Source organism: Pseudopodoces humilis, chromosome 2 (genome assembly GCF_049639895.1).
Source record: "Pseudopodoces humilis isolate 2021_Gansu_Grassland_sample_001 chromosome 2, ASM4963989v1, whole genome shotgun sequence".
Taxonomy (NCBI): Eukaryota; Metazoa; Chordata; class Aves; order Passeriformes; family Paridae; genus Pseudopodoces; species Pseudopodoces humilis.
In genome coordinates this window covers 61,892,461-61,913,500 of record NC_142201.1, presented here as the reverse complement: position 1 = coordinate 61,913,500, position 21,040 = coordinate 61,892,461, and the positions used below count along the sequence as shown (strand labels likewise).

General features: G+C 42.9%; 1 protein-coding gene across 1 annotated transcript; it reads right to left on the bottom strand.

The window, feature by feature from the left end:
* Window positions 1–4,472: 4,472 nt before the first annotated feature.
* On the bottom strand, window positions 4,473–17,764 carry CDADC1 (cytidine and dCMP deaminase domain containing 1). Its single transcript, XM_005516355.3, has 9 exons — window positions 17,648–17,764; window positions 14,160–14,254; window positions 12,657–12,834; window positions 11,225–11,803; window positions 9,219–9,268; window positions 8,031–8,200; window positions 6,787–6,976; window positions 6,074–6,134; window positions 4,473–4,812 (listed from the first exon to the last, which is right to left on the bottom strand). Exons 1-9 carry the CDS (start codon window positions 17,718–17,720, stop codon window positions 4,739–4,741), a joined length of 1,470 nt encoding a protein of 489 aa, XP_005516412.2. The 5' UTR covers window positions 17,721–17,764; the 3' UTR covers window positions 4,473–4,738.
* Between the last annotated feature and the right edge of the window lie 3,276 nt (window positions 17,765–21,040).

Genomic DNA, 21,040 nt, shown 5'->3' with positions numbered 1-21,040 from the left:
CCTTGAGTGTTCTGACATTTACAATGAGCATCAGCACACCATTGTCTTGTTCTATCTGCAGCAGCAGGACTCTCTGGGTACTGGTCACAACCACAGAATCATGGAGTAGTTGGGGTTGGAAGGGACCTCTAGGGACCACCCTGTCCAACCCGTCTGCTAGAGCAGAAACAGGTTGCAGAGGACTGCATCAAGTGCAGTTTTTGGGTTTTGAGTGTCTCCAGGGAAGCAGACTCCACAGCCTATCTGGACAATCTATTCCAGTGCTCTGTCACCCTCACAACACAGAATTTTCCCCTCATATTCAGATGGAACTCCCTGTGTTTTCATGTGTACGTGTTGCTCCGTGCTCCTGTCGCTGGGATCCACTGGAAAGAGTGTGGCCTCACTATATTTACACACCCAACCTTAGGACATTTGTTGCACTAGTATAAGACATGTAGGTAATACAATATAAATTTTATGTGGCACACGAGTGCTGGAGCGGCTCCTGGGCCGAAGCCCGGCAGGCCGAGAGTGCCGGCATCCCGGTGGAGCCCGGCAGCCCGTGGATCCCGCTTCCCGGGCTGGCATTTCCCTGCCAACGGCGCCCTCTCCCGGCCTTTCTGTGCCGGCGGGGGCGGCCGCGCTGGGGAAATTAATTTAATTTACTGCCAATCAAATCTGAGCAGGGTAATGAGAAATTGGCACATCTTAGAACAACTTCCCCTTTCTCCTCTCTTCTTCTTGGGCTCAACTTCACTCCCGAATCGTCTGCCTTCTCCCCTCCAGCAGCACAGGGGGAAGAGGAATGGGAACTGTGGTCAGTCACCACACTTCGGTCTCTGCCGCTCCTTCCTCCTCAGGGAGGGGACTCCTCACACTCTTCCCCTGTTCCACCGTGGGGAGGAGGTGTGGGGACCGTCCTCCATGAACTTGTCCAACACGCATCCTTCCCTCGGGCTGCAGTTCTTCATGAAGTGCTCCACTGTGGGTCCCGAGTCCTGCCAGCAAACCTGCTCCGGAGGGCCTCCTCTCCCCACTGCCTCCCCACAGATGCCGCTCCAGCACGGGCTTCCCACGGGGTCACCGCCTCCTCCGGCATTCGCCCGCTCCAGCGTGGAGTTCTCCGCGGGTTGCAGGGGGGTACCCGCTCCCCTATGGCCCTCCCCGGGCTCCGGGGCACAGCTGCCTCCCCACGGTCTGCACCACAGACTGCCGGGGAACCTCGGCTCCAGCCGAGAGCTCCTCCTGCCCCTCCTTCTCCCCTGACCTTGGTGTCTGCAGAGCTGTTCCTCTCACATATTCCCACTCCTCTCTCTGGCTGCAACTGCACAGCTTTTCCCCACTTCTTCAATCTATTGTCCCACTGGCACCATAGTGGCGGCTGATGAGCTTGGCTTTGGTCAGAGGTTCATCCATCCTGGAGCTGGCTGGCATTGGATCTGTCAGATATGAGCAAAACTTCTGGAAGCATCTCACAGGACCAACCCCAGAAGCCACCCACTACCAAAACCTTGCCACACAAACCAAATATAACAGTGACCCAGATCTATTTGAAAACAGCACATACCATCAGCCTTCTTTGCTTTCCTATTCTCCAACCAATGTCACTTATTGGATCCAGAAAATTAAAGCCAGATATTTGGGGTCTGGTTTGCAGGCACAATGGCTGAAACAAAGAAAACCTATTTAGAGGACTACAAAGCTCTTCAGAGTAGTCCCCACATTAAACGTGGCTCTGGGAAGCCTGTCCCTTTGCCAGCCCAGCTGTGTCCCACTAACTGCTCACTGTGGTCTGTCATGATGTTTCAGTTCAAGAACACTTCTGAAATGCATCTCCCATCTGTCCCCACTTACTCTATGTGGCTCTATGACATGAGCCAGCCTTGGAGGGCACTGAGTGGATTCCTTTCAGCTTAACAGGAAAACAAACTTTAGGAATAGTTACATGCACTCCACTGGCTATTAGGCCCTCACTCCAAATGCCTGGCCTGGAAGCAGGTGGAAGTGAAACCCCTGGTGGGCCAGCGCCCCAGCATCACTCACTGGATACAGCTGCTGCCTCGCTGCCCTACAGGTGCACTGCAGACTGGCACTGTTCTCGGCCCCCGTCACCGCAGTGATCCTGCTCTGCTCTGCAGTGTGCCCATACAGGCAGTCCAGGGCACCAGGGCAGGAGGTGAGGCAGGGACCAATTTTACTGTTGGATGGTCAAAGCTTCATCCACTTTGATTCTCTCCAACCAAGGAACAGGCTGTGGAGATGGCAGCTTGCAGTGCTCCCTGATGCAGTTCCTACTCTCCTGAGGAAGAGGACATTAATCCTCACAGACCATGAAAAGGGATCCCAGCCCTTTCCCAGGGATGACAGGAGGCACAGTCTCATGTTGAGACAAATTCTTCAGGCAGAACAGAGGGAGGCGTTGCAGCTCAGCAAACAGTACCGGGCCTGTAAGGAGTGTGAACATTCCAAAGCACTCTGTCATGTTCCTAATAACCCAAAGCACTTAAAAATACACGTCAGTACTTACTGTCAGATTCATTTATTAGCAGGAAGCATATTTTGCTGTAAGGCAGACAATTAACAGAGAATTTCTGTAATTCTCAGTCAAGAGGCCAAATTATTACTGATAGTTAATATCTGCAATTGAAATGATTGTTCTGAAATAAATGAGTCTCAAAATGCACATGGAAATTTCATACAATGTATAAAATATATAACTTTTACATTTCTTGAGTAAATATTTTGCAGGTTTTATGTAAGAAATAAGCATCCTAGAGCTGATTTGTAAAATAAGCACTGCAGTCCAGTATTCTGTGGCTCTCCCTGGCAAGCAGCACCTACAGAATCCATAGGCTGAGAGAGGAACCCCATTTGCATTGCTCCTGTTGGCCAAGATAAAGTTCCTACTTCTTAATTTCAGTAAAAATTAAAGTAGGGTTACACTGACAATCAGAGCCTGCAGAAATTTTTGAGCCTCTGGAAGAATCTGTAGAATACAGTAAGACAGAAATAAAGCCAAGCTTACAAGCTTTCAGCCTTACAAGGGATTCCAAGTTTCACAGAAAGTTTTGCAAAAAAATCTTCTTTTTTAAAAAAGTAATTAAAAGTAAAGGCAGAATCTTAACTCCTCCTGAAGCAGAGATTACCAGTGGCATTCACTGCAGTGTAGTTATTTCATGTGTGTGACACTTGACTTAATTTACTCCTCTGTGTACCCAGGCCACCTATGTTTAAGGGAATTTTTAATTTCAGCTGTTCCTGTGAGGATACAGTTTTTACTGATATTGATACCAGCAAACTGATCACTATGAAACTTGAAGGGGCCTTAAATCTGGCCCTGTTTTTTCCTTGCTTCCACTTCAAGTAGATGAGCATTGCCAACGGATTATGGAAAAAAGGTTTCAGTGGGTGGACTAGGGCAGACTTCTTTTCTGATTTGGACAGTATACACTATCCAGTCACAGACCTGCTACCCAGTTCCAAGCTTCCCCAAAACCTAAAAGAAACAAAAAGAACCTACAGATGCATCTTAAGACATGATTCTTCTTCCAGGACTTTAAGAAAGGCAGCTAAGACAAGATGCATGGAAGAACTGGGAAAGGGCTGTTTACATATCCTACCAGCAAGAGCAGAAAAAGATTTAAGGTATTTGCACTGGAGAGCTCAGCAGTGGAGCTAACAGAAAATCTTGGGACATCTGCTAAAACAAACAGAGGTCAGATCCCAAGCAGGAATCCAAAGATTCTGCGTACAGCTCTTTGTTCTGGTTATACATTACTTGCCCCCTCAAAACTAGCAACAACACTAGACTGCAGTTTCAGGGGCTGTTTCAATGTCACCCTTGTAGTGTAGTCATCCAAGAGGATAGGCACCTGAAAAGATTTGGGCTATTCTACTGGCACAGATCATCCTGTCTAAGAAACAACAGGACACTGGTGATTTATTAGCTTCTGTAGTCCTAGAAGCCTGCCAGTGAAGACTAACAAAACCTCAACAGTATCAGTCTTCACAGGTATGTAGGTGCCACTGAGATGCATACAGCCAAATGCTTTATGCCTGCCTCCAGAAGCTGAGAAAACACAAAACTAATGTTTGTCTTTATAAATTCAGATGGACTGCATGTGAGGAAGCACACAGAGCAGCAAGGCAAGCACCACAAAGCTAAAGGAGCTCTGCTGCTATGACAGGAAGTGTGTATGAGAGACAAGATTGGTCTCCAAATCATTTAGCTAGCAATGATTGCTATCCCAATGGTTTTGTGTCCATTATACTGAGAAGTAGACTGAGAAGCAAAAGCCACTTTCAAGAACAGAGATAGTTTCTGGTGGTTATTTACCTACCATTTCCTAGAAAATTGTCTTGACGATTGTATTTGAAGAACTGTGGCTTACTTCTGCCATTTTCTAGCCCAGAACTTATAAATCCATTCCCTCAATCCATACCCCAAGTAAATAAGACACCATTTTATCATTACTCTGATCTACCACCAATGAACTTTCAGTATATTTTTTTTTAATGTGTTAAAAATGATCAGCCACCCAGTTACTTTCACAGAAAATACAAGCAGCATTTTTTTGCCAGGAGCTTCTAAATTAAAAAGACCTTTAGGTAACGCTGTAAAACATTAAAGACATCATAAATAAACTTATTCTAAAATTCACTTTCCAAACAATAAATAAACCTCTCCCCTATTTGAAAGTGCGAACAGGCTGTATTACAAAAAGTATGAAGCAAGACTGCAGAAGTGCTTAATTACTCAGTAATGACCAAGACACAGTTTCTTGCTTTGGTGCTGCTGGTCATCCAGCGATTTTGTTCTCTGGACCCCATCTAAAGAGAAAAACATGCATGGAGCATTAATACAACAGCAAGCATAGCCTAATACTCAACATGGACAGACACACTGGAATAACACTGGGGGTGGGGAACAGGGTGGTGATTGTCTTCTTCCCCTTACAGAGGGACATGCAATAATCATAGCTAAGAGGAATACACTAAGGAAAGGAAGGAACTTAAACAGTTCAGTATTGAAAATGCAGGCACACCACATTAAAAAAAAACTGTTAGAGAAATGAGCCCTGTTAAAAGTTGTCAAACAAAGTACTCCAGGATTAATCTTTCTCCAGCTGGGTCTGAAACCCATTAAGAGAGGGAGGGACAAACAAGCCCTAACATTTTGCAGTGATCACTAATGCTATAAACACTACTCTGAGCCCTTCCCTCTCCACCTTCCCCCAGCCCATAAGGAAGTAGCTAACAAAAAGACTTCTCCACTAATCTATCTCAGAACATGTTAGGAATTTGCTTGGAGTGGCTATTTGTGTGCCACAAAAACTACCTTCAGTCTTTTTTATGCTCCTAGCATGGTACTCAATTAATCTTTACACTGCATCTTCATGCCTGAAGCACAAAAATTATTTAGCTGCCATTTTCCAGGCTGTTTTTCCCTCTGGATAAGTGACATTTTAAGGACAGGTAGCTGACAGTAGATGCCTCTGGTGGATCTCTCTAGCACAAAAAAGGTTTCAGAGTTAGACCTACCTAAACTCTATTTTGAAAAGGTGACAGTTCCCTTGCCATGGGTGTGTGTGTGTGTACAAGGATTTTGTGACCTTTACATTATACATGTGCATATATATACACAAATGCAAAAACACTGAAATGTTCTGCAGAACATTTTATATAGATGACTTGAAGGAGTCCAGGCCAATTTCTCTTGAAAAATAATGGTATTCCTTATAGAACACAATCTAAAAAGCCTTTCTAGAACAAAATTGAAACCATGATCAAGTAGTCTGAAATGATCTACGTGCCAAACAGCATGCTGCTGACCTTCATAATAGCATTGCTAGATTTTGTAATGTGTGTCAATGCCAATCATTTTGTTACAAGTTAGTTCACCTATTACAGTTAGTCTATTACAGTTAGCTCATCTACTCAAAAACCTCAGAAAACTTTTCACAGCAAAATTTAACTCACTGAAATCAAGACTAATTAAGACTAAACATACCCAGAGTGAATCAGGTAGGTTTAAAATGTGATCTTACTTATTGATTTCAGTCATAAAATGAATTAATGAAAAAATACTTACTTTCCCTGGCTGTAGGGTCATGGAATTCAAGTGCATTAGTGTGCAATGGACTTACTTGCCACTGGTAAAAGAAGAAGAAAATGTTTACTTATTGCAGAAGACAGAATAAGGAGCAAAGTGAGACAGGAAAAGTACCCTACAGGCCTTCACTGAGAGGCATGACTAGGGCTGAGGTGGGGAATGAGGGACTCCTGCTTGAACACACTTGCTTTGAGGACAAATAACCATTACAAGCATGCAGACATTAACTCCCTTGAGAATGGGGAATGAAGCTGCTCCCACAGACAGTGCTGCTGTTTGTCAAGGGGAATGCCCTCACTGCAGCTGCACTTGGCCACATTCATAATCTACTGAAGCTTTTTCTGGAGCTGCTGGAAGGGCCAACAAAATCACACAGTGACCTCTGAAATCAGCTGCCATGCTGTGACAGGGGAGGCTTGGAGAGAACTTCACGATGTGAAGAGACCTCCCCCAACAACAGTAAGTCAGAGGGAAATCCTCCATGTAGACAGAGAAAACAGAGAGGCTTGGCCTCACCCTCTGGCACATGGCACAGAACTGCTCCCCAGAACTGTGACAGAGCAACCTCTCAATTCCACCCACCTGACTAAACAGCACAGTGCTCCTCTATGCTGGCTGTAGATGACTGCTTACTCTACTCTGCCATCAATGCTGTCCCCACTTTTTAGAATACAGTACATTTAGACACTTACTGTAAATTTGCTTACACCCTCAAGTTCACCAAACTTCATATAGGATATGTCTGCTTTCTTTTTTCCAGCATCAACATCTCCTGCATAGATCTGCTTGATACCAGCTCCCTTAATTAAAGGGACACATTCATCACACGGACATTTTGTTACAAATATCATGCTTCTTTCATCTGGCTTTATTTCTCGACACCTACAAGCAGTCAGAAAACAGAATTTCAGAATTTGTATCTTGTTTGTTTTGAATTGTGACAAATTTATTACCTCAAAAAGCAAGCAAAGAAGTATTATTTATTTTCAGAAGCAACTTATCAAGTTGCTAATCAAGTGCACAAGCACACAATGGAACCTGGTTTGGTTTCACTATCTGTGAACAACACCCATCCCATGTCTCTACACCTATTATTGTTGGAAGCTTCATCAACTGCCACACTTCCTCATTTTGGGTTATAGCATGGTCCAGCAAGAAGCAGAGCCAGTAGCTTGTATCTGAAGGATAACTGAAGGAGCCAATATCCTTTAAAACCCAAGTTCATATAAGAAATCTGAGGAAAACCCAGGAGCTGACTGTGTCCATACACATCCAACTTCTACATCACAAGCATAAAAAAGTGATTGCAGCCCACAGTTCATGACAGTGACATCATACACATTGTCCCAGTTTGGGCTGGAATACAGTTAATTTCTTCTCAGCAGCTGGTGCAGTGCTGCCTTTTGGATTTAGTATGAGAATAATGTTGAAAACAGACTGATGTTTTTAGTTGTTGCTAAGTAATGCTTACTCTGAGTCAAGTACTTTGATTCATATTCTGGCACTGAGGAGCTGGACAAGAAGTAGGAACTTCAGACCCAAACAATATTCCATGCTAGAGAGTGTCATTCCCAGTATGTTAACTGGGGGAGTTACCTAGAAGGGACATTGATCAGAGTTCAGGGATGGGGTATGGCATTGATCAGTGGCTGGTGAACAACTGTATTGTGCATTACTTGTTTTTGCCTTGGGTTTTATCTTTATTATTATCTACTATTATTAATAAATTTTAATTGGTTTCAGTTATTAAACTGTTCTTGTCTCAACCTACAAGTTTTACTTTCGATTCTTCTCCCCATTCCGCTGGGGCAGGGGGATGAGAGAGAGGCTGCCTGGTGTGTACCTTCCCCACTGGGCTTAAACCATAACATGCATTTGTCATGGAATTGTTTCCAAACCATCTCATTCTTCTCCGTGGTAAAAATCGGCCCATTACCTGAATGTCAGAGCATTCTGCTCCGCATGGATAATGTATCTGAACTTTCTGATCTCCCGATCTTTTTGCTTATCATCCATGTGTGGAAAATCAGCATATTCAGATCCAACAGGAAAGGCATTGTAACCACAGCCTACAAAATACATTGCTCCTGTTCCATCACAGCCTCTCTGCAACAGTAAACAAAGCATCAAATTTGGAGGCATTTTAACTGAGTTCTAAGTCAAAATGCTGTGCAGTGTATACTCTTGTATGATCACACATCTCAGCTCTTGCCAACTGCTCCATGTCTGTATGAAGCTTTTCCACTGAGCCCTGTAGGAGCTGCACAGGTAAAGTGCAACACCTCAGTTACCTACACCAGGCTTTTGAGGCTTTCTTTTTGGCAATAATGACAGCAGGGACGAGAAGTCTGAAGGATTTAGACCTTAACAATGTACATGATTAAATACAGCTGGAGTTCATCCCTGGTGTGCCAGAGATGGTGTTTTGCCTGTCTTAACTGACCCAGTTACCAGCGTCTGATAAGAGGCAATTGGTGACTGAAATAAGAAAAAGAAACAAAACAGCAATGAGCAGCTGATGACTGAATTAAGACTATGTTGCAGCTGAGTGAAGAATGAGGCGTCCTGGGATTGATAACATGCATAAGCAGAGAGACACAAAGAACAAAAACTTTCTGTTTGTATGGGTAAAAGCGCTGTAACAATATTCATAGAAAAATACCATTTGATCCAAAAAGGAATGTGCTAAAGCCCATTACATACAGCATTTCAACTGCAACAAATATCCTCAGGAGACTGTCAGGCTATAACTGCACTGAGACCTCTCCTAAAAAGAGCTGCAAAGAGAAGCCATGCAGGGCACATGCTGCCTGATCAGCAGCTGTGGCAAAACCTTCTAGCCAGGATACCTGGAATAACTGACAATGACTGGGGAAGCAGGCACACTGAAAATCCAGGCACAGACACTGTCGTAGTTACTAAAATCATTTATACTTCCCCTTCATCTTAAAGCATAACAATGAACCAGTTACTAAACTTAGTTTAACCAGTTACTTAACTTAGTTACTAAAGCTCTGTGTGTGTGTATGAAAAACAGAAGTGTATAAACCTTAAGGACACTAATAAGCTCAAAGCCAGTGTATGAATTATGAGCGCAAGAAAAAGTAACTTTTTCAATACTTACTGATTTTTCCTCTGCCCAAATAATAGCTCCAACTCCCGTTTTATGATCCTCTAAAATACATAACATTTTAGGAGTAAATAACAAATAAAGCACTTCTGAGTTACCTATACATTAACATATGACATCCTAGAGTAAGGAATAACATTTATTGTTACTTTGTGAATGGGAGGAATGAAATCCAGAAAGATTAAAAGCTTGGGAATCATATGAGTCTACTGTAAAAGCTGGGTATGCTCTTACTGGAAGGCAATCATTCTAAGATTTTGCTGTGTACATTGGTTCACAAATGAACTGAAGTAATCAACACATAGATAAGAATATGTGTGCCAAGAATATGTGCGGACAGGTTCACTAATGTGAGACAGCAAACTGATAGAAACCTTGTTGTTTACTACTTAATTTCATGACTTAATTTCTGCCATTCTTTAAGTTTATGGCTCTGTGGTCTGAAGTCCTATCAAAATTAGTTCTATTTTATACCAAATTCAGAGACAAAATATTAACAGTTGGATTTTGGGGGTGTATTCTATCACCACCATAGGAAAACTGGCACAGAGCTTTCATTATATGACTTGGATGGCTTTTACGGCACTTGAAAATCTTTCTCAGTAGCTACAGACGAGAATCTTGACCAGCTAAAACAGAGCATATCAAGGAGAAAAACATTTCAGGCTTCCATTGATCACAGAACACACTGTTTCCATGAATAATTTCCATCCTCCTTAGTAGTATCACTACCATATGCAATCACTCACAGAGGGTCTTTCCTGCCAAAGATGTATTTTATCAAAGCTTTCTTCATTTATATTCTGCATATGTATTAGTCATTGATGAAGAGAATATGATAATGACTGATTAAACCAGCATAGAAAATAGCCTATATTCTTGCTCCCTTTATTATATCCACCTACATATTATATCCACCTACATAATAGTGTAAATACGTGTGTGAGCTGCTATTTATTTTGATTTCATTACAGTGCAATAAAAGTTGTCTCAAAACCCAGACCTGAGACTAAGCTGGATACTACAGATAAACCAGAACTCTGCTGCCCCAAGCTTTGTCATTCCATCTTGTTCTGTATAATGGCAGCTGTACAAAGAAATCGTAACTGGTTCCATGAAACTTCTGAATTACATCTAAAAAATGCGATCTCCTCTCCAATCTTTTGAAGACAAAATTTACTAAGGGTACCTGACTTAATAGCTTGGGTTTGGATGGGTGTGTTGGGGGATTAGTTTTGGTTTAAGCTTTATATATGTATTATTTGTTTGTTTACAATGGTTTAAAAAAAGCAACTATCATATCTAGAGTACAAAAACATCTCTATGGAGTACCATCAAGTTTTAAGTTTTCATATTCTGTTCTCTGGAAGAACTTACCACTTTCCTGCACTGGTACCCAGAAAGAATAAAGCAGATAACAGAAGTCATCTCTATCAAGGGAGAGTCAACAACTATCTCTCTAACTCAGAAGCCTGAACATAAACTTCAGCATCTGGGCAAAGAAAACCCCCATCAGACATATAAGCACTTCTACTAATAACATTAGGACTAGGAGACTTAATAAAACTCTACTTAATGTCCTACTGAAGCATATTATTTCACTGCTTTTTTCTGAGATGTATATAACCTGCCAGAAATATTGACATTTATTTGATAACAGAAGCATCTTGTGAGACCTCAGTAAAAAGAGCCTCAGAGCAGCTTGAAGAATTTAAATGTCATTCAGTTCATTTTCAGTTGGGTGTTGGACACATTGGCAGGGCAGGGTTTGCCAGCACTGTATGTGAAATACCTGCATTGATTTCCTCATGGAAAGCTTTCACACACAGTACTGTGTGCCCATGTGGAGTCTTTACTATTACGGCTGCACTAGTTTCACACATGTAGGAATGGATTTGAGAATTCTTTGCTCAAGAAAGTATTTGGAAGAAAAAGACTGAAATCAGGAACTTGCTCTAGTGATGAGACCCCATTGTTGCTGCACTCTGGTAATGACTCACCTGTCCGATACGCAAGTAGCCTGGCTTGTATCATACAGTGCCTTGCCACGTCCTGGGGCAAACACTGATCGTCTGCTTCGTTTGTTCGTTGGGATCCATTCTTGTAAAATCCAAAGCGTCCAAAGACAGGGACACTGGCAGCCACTGATGCCAAGACCAAGACAAGGTCTTTCATATTCTGCCTAAGGTTGCTGAAGTATGGATTTTCACAGAGGTTCTCCAATCCTATAGTCATCAATATTTGCTTGTGCATTTCCTCATTTGAAATCAGAAATAAACTTTCATACTCTTTTATTCTCTCTTGCCTACACGCAGTATAAAAGTCAGTGTTACAGTCAGGCTGTGATTTTGCTATTTTCTGAATAAAATCAAATTTGGTGGAAGTTTCTTCAATAAACTGCACCATGTAGCACACCAAAGGCTGAAGCAACACACACACACGAGCACGACTGTTTGACTTCAGTCTTTCCACTGCTTTGGCATCCAGCTTTGCATCCTCAGTGCTCATTGGATTGGATACCTCGTTCTGCAAGCTGATTTCAGGATCTGCAGGCCAGTAAGAAATCCTGTTCACCCCAGCTGGAAGAAAAGATAATGCAGCAGAAGGAACCATGCAAGTGCAGTGGAACACAAAGCTCATATACAATATACTATTGCCTAACCCTGGTTTTAGTTCTTTAGGGCCCCAAGTCCTGCCTAACAGGTGTCTAGACAAGAAAAATGCTGGCAGATATGAGTATCAAGGGTTATTTAACTTGATAATCAGACTACAATAAATATTTGAGTTACAATAAAATTAAACAATAAAAATTTGAATTACTCAATTTCTCAGATCTTTGTGACTGCCTAATTTTGCATCTTAAATCCAGCAGATAAATTAGTAACACACAAAAAGAAGTTAACACTGATATACGTTACTGATGAGAACAAAAAAGAGTATTTGCAGAAGGGCTGTACCAGCAGATCCATTTCTGGAAGTGAATGATCTGGTTTGTCTTCATCTCTCAAGGGAAAAGGAAACCCTTAAGTACTCCCTGTGATTTCTGCATAAAAACCCACTGTTCCCTGGTGTCAGTGTCAAGCAATAGGAAAGCAAGGAAAAATCCATCCATCTAGGCCTAGTCATCAAGCTTAGGGCTGCTCTGACAGAGTGCAAAAGGACTGTCAGAACCTCAGCAGTGCATCTGGGCCGAGAGACAAGCACCACCAGTAATAATGGTTGCACATTACAGAGAAACGGGGTCTTGGCAGCAAACCCCAGTCTCTTCACCATCAGCTCCAGAAAACGTACATTCACCCTTAGGGAAAATATCAATGCAGGCTACACAAATCAGGGATTGGCATTCACAACTGGGACAGTCCAAAGAGAAAAAACAGGCTTTCTGATTTCAATCACAGGTATAACATCTACTCTACTGCAGTTATTGCTTACCATTTACAATCATTTTTAAACAAGTTGAACATGGTTTTCTTGAAAAATAGAGATCACAGTTTTTAAGTCTTGATCCATGTTTAATGAGTGCAATCTGGCCAGCATGCAAGTCTGTACTGGAGCAGTGAAGACCAACAATCTTCATATTTTTCACCACAACCAGACCACTCTTCTTCGCCTACAGAAAAAGACATTATTATTATTTCACTTTTTTTCAACATTGAGTCCATAAAGATGTTACAGCTCTTCCTTGAAGAACAGTAACCAACCAGCAGCAAAGCACAGAGCTCTTCAGTACAAAAGAATCATTAAACAATCTGCACTTCCCTAAGCATTTTTGTTGTTGTTTAGTTTTCACATGTGCCTGTTAATATCAGGGTGCTGTGTCTCTGTCATACTCCAAAGAGGGGCTTGTCAAAAATTCCTGACGTTTTGCTTTGCCTGTAAGAAAATCCAGAAGCAGCATTGAAAATTCTATTATAGCTGAAACCCGCTCAGAATCAGCCAGCATCTGAAAACACTCATGCATTTAATTTCTGTCTTAAGCTTGATCATTCTGGGAGCCAATAGCTTCTCTAGTTTTATTTCTGTCTCTTCATTTATGTAATAAATCCTGGTTCCAAAGAATCTTCCATGGAAGAAGTCTGCATACCACAGATGAGAGCTATTACATCTGGATGTATTGTGAGAAAACTGGATACAAGCTAGTTTGATGAAGCTGGTGAAATCCAGCTGCTACTGAACACTGTTGCCTTAAGTCTGTAAATTATTCATCTGCTTTGTGGTTACAGGAATGAGACTTCACTAAAGCCCTACATACAAGCCAAGTATTGTGCCATTTCTAAGTGAATTACTAAATTTCAAACTGCTTTTGAAGGCTGTAGGTGCTGCTCATCTACCCCTCTTTTGGATCTAACCTGGGACACACCCAGCTCTGAAAATGAGGCCTAGTTATCACTCAGATGATTTTCCTATCTTTTCTTGCCCTGGCTGATCTCTGTGCTATGCATCTTAGCACATGGGTATGCTCTGCACAATGCAGTTATAATTTAAAGAACCCAGTAACAACTCTGATCACCAAAGGAAACATCCTGTTCCAGGTCAGTCTGAAAATGCACCTTGACTTTGAAGAGAAACTGGCTACTGTTTAGAAGACCCACTTAAAGGACAGTTTCTTTTCCTTGTCACTGAAATAGTTACCTACAAATTTTTGATCAGCAAACATTTCAAGTACTTGTGTACACTTAAAATGTATAAAAGAACTCATCTACAGTCATGAACATTGTAACTATAAAAAAGGCTCTCTACACCAACAACCACCTTGACTTTACACACAGGGTATACACCACCTCTCCTCTGTTGTGCATTTGAAAAAAGTTTATTAAATTTGTTTGGTTTTGTTTTTTTTCATCTGGACTATGTGTCATCTAAAGAGCAGCTGGGTTAAATTCGCTGAAGGATCTCTTCAGAAAGACCAATTGAAAATAAGCACAGACATTTTACCTGGGATTTTTTCTGCTGCTCAGCTGAGGGAAAGAGTTCCATCCAGAGACTTAATAAAGTAAAAAGATTGACCTTAGAAAGTCTTGGCATTTGACCTGTTTTGAAGAAAAAGAAAGAGAAGCATTTATTAGAGAATATTTATAAAGAAACTCCATATTGCTGAACATTATTTTTCAAGTCTACACCACAGGTGCTACAGAAGCCGGTTCATCAATCCCTTCTGCTCTTTCAAAAGATACATCCACACTATCCTTTTCAGGGATTGCCAACTCAGGATGCTCACATCTAGATGCAGAGATCAGATCTGTGCAACAAGAGGAACTGGTGAAACTTTCACTGAAATTCAGTGAGTTAGTTCAGAGGTGTAGAGCAGAAATCACAGATAGAACATCAGATCCCACACAACTTAATGTGCTCAAATGATTCACAGATGCTTGCAGAAATCTGAGACAGTTTCTAATTCAGCTTCAGGATCACCACAGAAGAGGGCAAAAATATCCAGGCACACACATCATGATCTTACACAGATGCCCACAGCAAGAGTGGATGAGCCAGTGTGAAACCTTCCAGTTACATCAGTTCTGGAGCTGTTGCTTCTGGATTCTTACAGTCTGCTCAGATTTTGACTAGGCTTTTATAAAAACTTAGACCTTTTGCTCCGGCTGTCACTTCTGACAAAATATCCAAGTGCAAAAATCCCTTCTTGGAGCACCACCTTGTGCTGTGTTTCTACTCAAAATCTGGAAGTTGTCCTGTAAGGACCAGCACTTGGAATTACTGAGTGTCCCACAAAGGAAAAAGGAGGAAGTACTGTGCTGCTCGGTAAAGCTTGCACTGTTCCAGATGTAAAGCTATCTTGCCTCACACTTGGCAAGAAGTTAATTAAGTCTTTGAAATATTTCCAGTCCCCATTTCAGGGGTGCTTACAGAGAGCTGTAATGAACACATATTCCTCTGCACGTCTCACAAGTGCTGTCTGACAATAGTATTATTTCTGTTTCCATCTTTTCCCGCAAATGCTACAGTTTTTGCAAAGGAGGAAAGGGCAGTGGCAAGAATGGGGCAGAATAGAGAAGAACATTCTTTAAGTGGTTCCAGCAGCTTGGAAGAGATATAATCAGATACTAAGATTACCTGGCTGAGGGAGAGGGTTAGTTTAATGGCATGTCTGTGAACCCAACAACAACTAGGACAACAACATATGCAATCCATGATTGAAACACCATTTTCAGATGGTATTTTAGCAGGTTTTTTCACACATAAGTGTGGTTTGGGAAAACAAACTGTCAGCAGCACTATCCAATGCCACATTGTCCACTGTTCCTTAGGCTGCCCAGTTCTGCCACCCCACGTGACACAAGCACTGCAAGGGGCACCTGATTAGCACAGCCAAATACGTGTGCTAAAAATGTACATGGCAAGCAGCACACGCCAAGATTTGTTGTCACTTGTACTAAAAGCAAACTGTAAAAGTAAGCCTACAAGCCACATCTAAAGAAGCAGAACCTGTTTTGCTAAATGGGCATTTGAGTTCATTCTCATTACAGCCCGTTTACTCCTGTCAGAGCACACACATATACAGTTTCCAGGTGGCAAGTTAAAACAAACAGCGCAATTTATAACACTGCACATACACACCTTTGTGTTTTCTAAAATGGACTACAATTTGGCACACAGAGTAGACTTAAAACTGCATGCACCACAAGAAAGTTTTAATTACTCATTGTTTTCTCACACCTAACCCAAATCTGACCTGTCAAACACAGGGAAACAAACTGAAGAACATCCTGATGTGAATTTATAATGAGAAGCAGGAAAATACTATGAAGAAGACCTTTGGTTACAGTTATCATATCTGTGCATTTGCATCTTCACTCAGCTAGTTAAACACTCCGTTAAGTTCAACAGGGTGAAGAGAAGGCTGATTAAAGTCGACTGGAAAAAGGAAGAAGACATCTTACAGAATTAAAAGCAACTACAGAAAACTGGGGAGGTAAAGAAATCAGGCTGTCTGCTACTGAGAGCAAAGCCACATATAAAAGGAGTGCTCCTTCCAGGTGCATCAGGCCCACTTTCACACAGAGGTATGATTTTTATTCCTTCTGGTTATGGATCTTGCATCAATGAGGTGAGGCATGCTCCAGAGAAAGTGTGTTGTTAAGGCTGGTGCCAAAAACCCTGCTGCACCTGGAAGCAAACAGGAGCAGGGCACAGCCTACCCGGACATGGCTCAGGTCCAGGATTATGTCCTGGCTATAACACAGGAGTTCCTAGGCCAGAGTCTGAAAGGCTTCTAACAAGTGTTTGACACCAAGGAGGAAGCTACCAGTGACATCACTCTGCTGCCTTGGAAAAGGAAACTAAAGCTCATTTCCAGGCTTAATCGATTTTGCTTGCTTGGAAGCAGGATTTCCATAAAACCAGGATGAAACAAAACTCATATATCCACCCAGGAGACCTGGCTGCCGTGCCACGGTGCTCAGTCTAAGAACCGTATATACATCACATCTGTATGCACACACCACTCCCCTGGGACCGCAGCAGTGGGATCTGTGGAATCTATCAGCATCTGTTTCTCCTGGGCACCCCCACCTCTGTGAGAAAGTTGCTCCCTACCAAACACATACCATGGGCCTGCTGTGGGGTTAGTAGGAACGCCCCTCAGAAGGCGAGTGTTTTCCTGCACATTGCACTGTATACACATGAAATATAGCTGGTATAGGGCTGGAGAAAGAAATCGCTGTAATGGGGTGGAAGAGGGGAGCAGAATACAAGCTTATGTTATCAAAAGGCCCACATGGAGAAGGGCACTGTCAAGCAGGGCTGAGGGAAGACAGAGGCGATATATGTATTTATTTTACTATTTTTTAATTTGATGTATAGATCTATGCTTAAAGATACTAAACAAAGAAGTACATATATACTTTATGTATATATACACATACTGCATATATAGCATATCCGTACACACACGGACTATATAGAGTATAAAGTGTGCATATATATATATATATATATACACACAAAGTATCTATATACTTATATACTAGAGCTATGTTACTTATATTTTTATATTTATATATGAAAGTATAGGTACACATAAGTACATAGATGCTTATATATACACACACTTACATATACGCGTATATATATACACATATATAGATATATGTATGTATATGTACATGTACACTTTATTGCACTGTCTGTGAGGGGCAGGAGCACTCTGAAGCATCACCGGTAGCGGGGGAAGGCGCGGGCTCTCCGAACAGCCCCGGGAAGAGGAGGAAACAATCCCCTGAGGAGAGCACAAACCGGGCAGCCCCTGGAAGGACTCGGTGGGGGAGGCGAGACCCGAGAGGGGCAGCTCAGCGCACACTCCCCTCACACCCGCCCGGCCCGGCCCGGCCCGCCGTCAGCGCCGCGGTTCCCTCACGGCGGGGCAGGCCCCGGCCCGCCTCCCCTCCCACCGCCGCAGCCCGGCTCACCGGTCATGCTGTCGGTCTGCGTGCTCGCTGCTTTCACCCGCGGCCCCGCCGCCGCCTCCTCCGCGCCGTGCATGAGTGCCGGTACTCGGAGCCGCCGGTGCCCGGAGCCGCCGGTGCCCGGAGACCCCGCCGCCAGCCCCGCACCGCCCCCAGGGCGGCCCCGCCACCATGGCCGCCCCCGGGGCGGGGTCGGTCGCAAGGCAACGGCCCCTGACGGGCGGGAGCCTCGGCCAATGGGCAGAGAGAAAGGCGCGGGGGGCGGGATCCGCGCTCCGTAGCGGGAAGTTAACGGGAACACGGGGTCACGAGGGGAGCTGCGCTGGAAGCGGCCCACAAGGATTGACTTGCCAGCTCCTGGCTCTGCACAGGACCACCCGCAAGAGTCACACCATGCGCCTGAGAGCACTGTCCAAACGTTTCTTGAACTCTCTCAGGTTCCAGTGCCCAGACACCCTTTGGGTGAAGAACCTTTCCCTGATATCCAACCTAAACCTCCCGTGAGACAGCCTCAGGCCATTCCCTCGGCTCCTGTCACTGGCCATGAGAGTGAAGAAATCAGTGCCTGCCCCTCCCCTTCCCCTCATGAGGAGGCTGTAGCTGCAATGGGGTCTCCCCTCAGTCTCCTCCAGGCTGAACCGAGGGACCTCGGCTGCTCCTCACACGGCTTCCCTTCGAGGCCCCTCACCACATTCGTAACTCTCTTTTGGGCACTCTCTAATAGAATCACAGAAGACTCTCAGAATATTCTGACTCAGAATATTCTGGACAGGATCACCAACTCCAACTCTTGCTTGAATGGGATCCCAGAAAGGTGTTTTCCCCAACAGGTGGCTCAGCGGCAAATGGTGCAGGTGGAGCAGAGTCCGGAGCCTCAGCTACTGTGCTTTATGTTCTGATGTAAGGAGGGATTTGGGGGTTGTGCTCTGAAAGATTATTCAGCTTTCACCAGAGGTGTCTAGAGGGAACAACCTTCATTGACAAGCTCTGCTGGGCATCATGGTCTGTATAAACCAAGGCATTTGCTTGTGACCTCTGGGCTTTTTGACCAGAGCCTCTGGGGTGGAGCGTTTAATGTCCCTGCCACTTTTTCTAAATATCAGGGGATGTAAAAGCTTCTCTGTGGATACATTTTTGGAGGAATATCCGTAAACTGCTATCATGTATAAAACCCCAAATAATTATTCAGAGTCAGTGACAAAAAAATCCAGACATGAAGAGTTTCTAAAGTCCTAAATAAATAAATAAAAAAAAATATTAAGGACTAGAAAGACTAAAAATTAGTAAAAGAAATCCTGAGGATGTGATCTAAAGCAACACAGAATTTTTTGAGACTCAAGTCAATTGAAGCCTAAAAACTGGATAAGAGCATGAATTAGGTTGTAAATAGTTTCTTGCTAATGATCCTTTTGTTTCCTGTATGGCCTAAAATTAATTTATTTGCTGTGCATGCATTGCATGACTCTCAGATGAATTTTTCTTCTGTTTGGAAAAAATCCCTTCTAGGCATTCTCTTTATGAAAAACTACAAAAATTGTTTGTACATTTTCACTTACCAGTCTCTTGAATGTGACCAGACCATTGCTGAATTCTGTCTTAAAATAGACTGCATCAAGCAAAAGGGTAACACCTTTCAGTATGTTTTTCCCCCAGTATCCCAAAACCAAATCAAGACTTGCAAGAAGTCTCTCTGCTCTGTTATATCTTGAAGTGTTTTTTTCCCTACCTCTCTGTGTTAGAGAAACTTCTCTCACAAGCAGCTTGCTGATTCAGACACGGTATTTGACTTGTGTGCTTTAGGGTTTCCTTTCAGAGCTGGGCATGGAGATGGGATGTTTGAGGGTCAGTAAGCCTGAAGTAAGTGGAAATTAAATTTACAGCAACATTCATCTGTAACTTGCAGTCACCTCTTTGTGCTGGAGTTGTCTTCATAAGAGGGGAGGCAGCATGATGGATGGATGGATGGATGGATAGATAGATAGATAGATAGATAGATAGATAGATAATGTCTCATCCTAAAATGGCTTTTAATCTAATCTAATTATGATCTTGAATTTGAAAGTTCCCACTGACTGGACTGGGACTACAGGATTTGCTGCTTCTGTTTGCCTTCCACGAAAAGCTGCAAGTAAAAGCTAGAGGGCAGCTGACAACAGCATCTCTGTGGAGCATAAAGAGGGTACTCATTCACTCCAGGACCAAGATAAATCATGTAATTCCCTAAAATTTGTTGAAAGGAAAATGGCACCAACCCTACTGCAGAAATCATCCCTGCCCAGGGACTAAGTGGGTTTCTTTTGGCAAGATCACAGTGGAGAAGAGGATGGTAGTAATGAGGAAAAGTGGGTATTAGTCTTGCTGTTCTTTTATATATAATTCAGGGCAATTCAACCTTTCCAGTTAACCAGCATGTTGCCCTCTGAGCTTCAATTTTTATAATTTACAGATTGGCCAGAATTTCTGGATGGGCCTTTTCTCCTTGAAAGAGACCTGCTGAAAAAAACCTGCTTCTCTCCCCAGCTGCAGTTTGTTCCTGCATCTGTGTCTTACAAAACCAATTCATTCAAATGATTGATTGCTTAACACCCCTTTCCCCTCACCCCTTTTTTTCTTTACTTAGCAGACCTGTTTGCTTGGATGTCCCATTTGAGGTGTCCTAGAAGGCTCTCATTGCTGATATGTTGTGTTTTGATCTGACTGATGGGAGGAAGCAAAAGCTCTCTCTGCCGCAGTGTCCTCTGTTGTCATACCCCTTGTGTTCTCATACCTCTGGTATGTTTGCATTTGTGCAGGTACCTTGTGATACACAGCTGTGTGATCATCTGGGCTCATGACCTTCATGATTTTATCCTTTGCAATAATTTAATAGCCATTTGGTATAGCAACAGTGCTCACAATTTACTGAGATGTTCTGTGGGCTTTTATGGTGCTCCTTGTAATGCTGTTAGAACGTTTTTACCCCTCATCTTCATGGTATCAGTGGGCTGAATATCTCATTCCCCATCACCATCTCTTTTGGGGTTGATTTGCTGAGAAAACATATTCCTGCATTGCACTTACATACTTTGCAGTATTTTTCTGTATCTGAGAACTACGGGTTTTAGATCCTGGATCCAGGTTCCCTGCAGTACCATCAATTCTTTTAAGGTAGATGACTTCACACCTACCTCAAAATTCTAGATGGAGTATAATGATAAACAGAGAAGCTGTTGATCTGTTTAAAGACTAGTTAGAAGAACTTATAGTGCTTATTCTTGGGGGTTTGAATCTTTATTAATCTCTAGGAGTTCTGCTTTGACTGTTGATTTGCTTTCTGGATTTAAAAACAAATCCTCTCCTCTTAGAAAGTTTTATCTGTGAGCTGTTAAGCATCTGTAACAGCTAGGCCCATAAGTT